The sequence below is a fragment of the Kryptolebias marmoratus genome, linkage group LG23 (assembly GCF_001649575.2).
Source record: "Kryptolebias marmoratus isolate JLee-2015 linkage group LG23, ASM164957v2, whole genome shotgun sequence".
NCBI lineage: Eukaryota > Metazoa > Chordata > Actinopteri > Cyprinodontiformes > Rivulidae > Kryptolebias > Kryptolebias marmoratus.
In genome coordinates this window covers 384,204-389,955 of record NC_051452.1, presented here as the reverse complement: position 1 = coordinate 389,955, position 5,752 = coordinate 384,204, and the positions used below count along the sequence as shown (strand labels likewise).

At 44.4% G+C, this 5,752-nt stretch overlaps 1 protein-coding gene across 1 annotated transcript in view; it reads left to right on the top strand.

The window, feature by feature from the left end:
- pspc1 (paraspeckle component 1) overlaps positions 1-5,752 on the top strand; it is a gene marked incomplete in the record, with an annotated part of 21,627 nt that overhangs the window by 11,458 nt on the left and 4,417 nt on the right. Inside the window, 1 exon segment of the mRNA XM_025010060.2 lies at positions 1,407-1,464. Within this exon segment, the coding sequence (XP_024865828.1) occupies positions 1,407-1,464 (58 nt within the window).

The following is a 5,752-nucleotide window of genomic DNA, read 5'->3' as shown; positions in this document are numbered from 1 at the left end:
AATGTCAGTTTAGAAGCTATCAAAGTTCTCAAATAAAGCAGCTTTTGAGAATGTCAATGTTTGTTGGCAATTATCTTACAAAACTAGGAAGTATTTTTGGTTTATATATTAAAAGTTATGGTTGTTTATTGATTTTAGTTAAAAGAAATAGCAACTTTTAGGAAAATGCCCCGCGAAATCAGGCATTTTAGTCGCAATGATCCCAAAAAATGCCCGAGAAATCCTGGAGGGACTGAAGTTGAAATTGCTCCTAATACTCCTCCTCTAAGCCAGCAGCAGAGGGCGCCATAAGACCAACGAGATGGCATTGCAGAGCACACCACTCAGCTGGTTCGACAACAATACCTCCGTGTGTGTGTGTGCGCACGAACACCAACATGGAGCTAAGCCGCTTTCACGGTCTGCAACTTACCGGCAAAAGGTCACATTTAGTCACTTTTTTTTTTTTGGTGCGGTCGCTGTACAATAAAGGCCGGCGGGAGAGCCGCGTGCAACTGAGGACTTAAATTCTCAGGTATTCCGCCGAAGCAGGTCCAGTTGGCGCTAACGACACGAAACCTCGACCCTTTTTTGGGGTCAAGGGCTTCTACCCTTCAATATAAAAAAATGAAAGTTTAAAGTTTGTATTTATCTTCCTGTGCCTATTCTAAACCAAGGATTTGAGGTTTTCGGATCACTTTTCCGTCTGATTAGCTCTAGGCTAGCAGACTTAAACCTTTCAGCTTTCTACGGAACGAAACTTTCTCCGGGGGGGCGCTATAAATCCAAAATAGACATATACCAAAGGTTCTGGTATTTACATGAAATAAAACAACAAAAACAACATTATAATGTACTTATAAATGCACAAATGCTTCCTGAACACCGATATTTACAAAGACGGAAGCCTGTAGGGCACATTTAATGTTTATAAAACCTGTTTTCTCCCTTATTTTTTAACTTTACCGGAGAAAATGCGTCAAAGCTGGTTTTACGGTGCGAGCGCTCACTACGTCCCGTATTCTGCACGTAGATGGGATGTCTCACTCCGATTAGAATTCAAAACCCAAACATTTTAAGTTTTTTTTTAGCCTAAATTTTCCTAAACTAATTATTAACTATGAACTTATTGCCGTCTTTGAATAAAATCTTTTTCTTTATTCCTTTATTTATACCAATTTTAAATCCATTTATTAAAAAAACGTAAAGGACAACGTAGAATAACCAACGCAAGGCAAATTTAAATGTCCCTTTTTTTTTCCTGACTTTTATTTATGTTTTTTTGGGTCCGTTTCAAAGGGCGTGAATTGTGTTACTGGCTGTGTTTGGTTGTGTGTCTGAAAACTGAGGGCTTCGCCGTCATCTCTTTTGCTAACGGTTTGTGTTTTTAGCGGCTCTTTAAGGATCTCCCCCCCCCCCTCTTTCAGAGAGAACAGGAAATGAGAGTGGGTGAGCTGGGTCCCCGTGGAGCCGTTAATATGGGAGGTACGGGCCCCGATTGTGTAGGTTGAATACCTTTTTGTGTCCCTTTTTTTTTTTTTGTCTTGCATCCACAGTCCCTCATGTTTAAATGTGTTTCCCGCCGCTTTAGATCGTGTAGCGGCAAACGGAGTCGCCTGGGATGCGACGCCGAAAACAACAATTCCTACATGTCACAGATGAAAGCTTGTGTGTTGGGCTGGGATTTTAGAGCCCCTGAGCCTTCATCCTCAGCTGTGCAGATCTAACGATGTCATTTTTAGCAGGAAAACGGAACCGAAAAGAGAAATTTGTTCACTTTTTTTTTTTTTTTTAAAAAAACCCAAAACACAATTTGAATGCCGATCTGCCAAGTGCAGGATGAGGGGCTAGGGACCAAGCGGTGTCCTAAAGGTTGTTAATATTGTAGACGATAACCCAGGATTGCACATCACCCGCGTAAAGCAGTTTGGCGATCAACCATTTTCCGTTCGGAATGTGACGCTCGACTTACCTTCAGTCTCCTGTGTTGAATGTGCTTCAAACTGCTCCCATTTGTCACTGCAAAAAATAACTTTAACGACCTGAAACATGCTGTAACAGGTAGTGCTGGGCGAGATAACGATACATATCGTGGAGGCGATAGAAAAGTGTCTATCGTCTCTATCGTCTCTATCGTTTCTGTCGTTTCTATCATAATTGTATCAATAATTCATGTAAATATTTCATAACGTAGGCTACGACGGATGTATTAGTGTTGTCACTTTGCATACATTCAGTTTATATAAGTGATAAATAATAAGAAAAAATAACTATTTTGTGAAGAACCTCCGTTTCGTCCTCAACCCATACAGAGTATTCCACCTTTTTACGGTTGAGAACCATGGCCTGACGCTTTGGTTACCCCTGCCGTGTGCGCTGAAAGTCCCGGTTTGAAGACGTCAGCAGAACCACGTCGTCTGCAGAAAGCGAAGAGCAAAAGCACTCCCCTCCACTACTGCGCCTTAAGGTCCTATTCAAGAACACTAAAACATCCCCAACAGGACTGGTGCCAACCTGCTCTAAGACCAAACTTGACTTTGACTTTGTGGACACAGGTCTGGCTTTGGTTATACCGAGTCAGGATAGCTCATAAAAGCAAACCTTAGCACCCCATACCCACACAGCACTCATCACAAAATGCCTCTTGGGACATGTTTGTAGGTCTACAGGTCTTCCCCCTCAGTTCCTGTCAGCTGAGCCCTAAATGGATCCTTCTTCAGCTGGACGGCTTCCCACACCACTGGCATCCACCAAGATGTCCTCCAAACAACCTCCTGGCCACAGTTCCTTGAAGTTTCAGTGGAACCCTGGACCGTGGCTCATTTGTATTCCTTTTCCCCGTCCTTGCTATGGACTATTGAAGTTGAAGGTCTCACAACCAGACCAGCCAGGCATTCCCAGTTCCATCACTACTCAGTCTTTAGTGCCAGTAGATCCAACTCATTGGTGACCAACGACGCCTCTACTTCCTCTTTACCCGAGTCTCCCAGACAGAAGACTGCTAGTCCGATATTACGACTACAAAGTCATTCATCAACCCCAGGCGTAAGGTGGCCAGGTACAGAATACACCCGTGGACCCTACTATGATTGAACATGGTGTTTGTTTTGGACAGCTCATGCCTAGCACAGAAGTCCCAACAACAAAATACTGCTTGGACTCAGATCGGGGGGAGGCTGCGCTATCCATTCACACCCCTCCAAGTAACTCGCTCATTTCCCATGTGGGTACTGAGGTCCCCCGGCAGAGGGCACTTCTTCCTCGACATCATCTGAAGGCTCGCACATACCCGGACCCAGTTTGACAGGCCCTTCACCTGCCACCCAGCCTACGACCTCAGCTTTTCTCCCCGTTGGTGGTGGACCTACGTGTAGATGGCTGTCGTGGAGCTTTTCCAGGCCGAGTTTGGCCAAGGCTTGACCCCTTGGAGCTCGGGATCAAATCGGGATCTAACTGACTAGGTTAAGCCTGTTCTTAAACCTGTGCAGGTCTATAGTTGTGTGAAGGATAATCTTCTTTAGAAGTCCCCCTAAACATCTGCCTTGGTGAATGGTTAATGGCTTGCACTTGTAGAGCTCTTTATCTAGTCCAAGGACACCAAAGCACTACAGTCAAGCATTCACCCATTCATACACCGATGGCGGTATGCTACATTGTAGCCACTGCTGACAGAAGTGAGGCTGCCATTACACCGGCGCCACCAAACCACGAGGCAAGGCAGGTAAAATGTCTTGCCCAAGGACACAACTTTTGAAATAGACGGAGCGGGGGCCTCAAATGTTGGCCTGCCTCAAAACACTGGACGTATGTAGGATGTATGCCTAATTTCCAATAAGTAAGATCATACAAAGACATTAAAATACTGTACATACACAACAAACATTCTGTAATTTTTTTTTTCCTTCTTGGCAAATGTGTTAGGTTGGTCGTGTTAGGGTTGTAGGTTCGAATCTACTTTTTAAAGCATCGCGACGTGGACTTGAGTGATTCTGAATCAATTTAAAGATGTCAAAACTCAAATAGTATTTAGTATTAATAATGTCATGTAGCATTCTGCAAACAAACTTAGCCTTTCACCTGTACCTGTAGTTTTTAAGAGTCCTGGTTTCAGGCTGTCTCTCCAGTTGGTAACAGCTTTAGCAAATTTTAGGGTCAACTGTTCGCACTAGCGTGTCAAATATGACCGGTTCCACGCGCAGGTAAGTGTCGATGCCCAGCAGATTTGGCTCGTCTACCGGAGGAGCAACAGCCATCTGTTTTATTTGCAAGTTTTGAAACAATGTTTGCAACAAGCTACAAGAGTTAGCATGTGGTTTAGAAAAAAAGCCCGTAACTCAGCTAAGTTATGCCCCTTTCACACGGGCTCTAAAGGTCCCGGCTCGCTTTGAGCGCGTTTCCACCTGCATTTTTTCGAGGCCGGCCCCTGCTTTTTTGGTCCCTGCTTCGGAGTAGGCCCAGCCTGGTGGGCAGCGCCAGCTTAGCTCCTGTTCACTCATTGGTCGTGGGTGTGACCAGATCTGAGCATAAAGAGCGAACAGCAGGAATCTAAACAACAGCGTTAGCTTACCCTGCAGCGTTTCTGCCGTCTGTCCCCCAGCTGAAGGCGCTGTAAAGCCTGAAACCTCCGGCGGATAACAGCCGTCCTAATCTGCGCAACAATGGCAGCATCCAGAGCATTTCTTCCACTGCGCCTCTCTTCCTGAAGTCTCAGGAGAATCCCCATAAGTTTAAAAAACAGCAACAACACAGGGCCAACGTTGTTCGTAGCGCTTCCGTTGTTTACACAACTTGCGCTAAGTTTCGGTAGCCCCGCCCCCCGCAACACGAGGAGGCGTTCCTCTGCTGCCGACCAAACTGGCCGATGTGAACGCGATGCATTCTTTACAGAGCCGAGCCGAGTACAGCCGGACTTCTAAAATAGGGCCTGTGTAAAAGGGGCAAATGTTTGCAACAAGCTACAAGAGTTAGCACGGCCCGCTGTAACTCGGCTAATTTAGTGGCGAACGTTTGCTTACGAAGGGTAAGTTCCTCAACCATATAAACACTTATAACCTTTTGAAATGTATATATGTTGTGTGTGACAGTTAAAAATGTTGGTTCTTAATGTTCCAATTGTGGTACTTTTGCTCAAGGGTTCCACCTAGAATGAGGTACAAAGAACCAGTTTTTAATGTGGTCAATCTAAATACGAAGTTATTCGAATATTTTCACCTTTTCAATATTTATTTGAATGCTTTGGATTTTCAACTTAAGATCATATACAAGCAGGGTTGAAAGTCTGAGTGTTCAAGCCCTCCTATCTTATAGCCCAAATGACCTTTGAACTCTCTGTGCATTTTTCTAAAGTTAGGGTGATGTGCAATTCAGTGGTTGGTTCCTATAGAGACTCCATCACATGACGTCAAGTACTGCCTGTCAGATGTTATTCTGCTCTTTGTCATACATCTCCTTACGTACTACTGTGTACCATGTTTGTTTCTTTGAATATTTTGGAGGAACGTTGGTTTTTGGTTGTCTGTAGTAGAATATAATTGACCAGACCCTCCAGGATTTCGCGATGTTGCGATCGCAACTATTAACGCAAAATCGAGCAAACCTCGCGAAATCGCGACTTTTTGCAACTTTGTCCAATATTTATTGTTTCTAAAGTGATTCGCCACCGTTTCTGCGGTCTAGTCTCTTCTTTGTGGGTTTGTGTAGCGTGGAATACAAAATAAGCCCAAATAACTCAGGAAGAAGACACGTGACGTCACTTCCTGTTAACATCAGAATG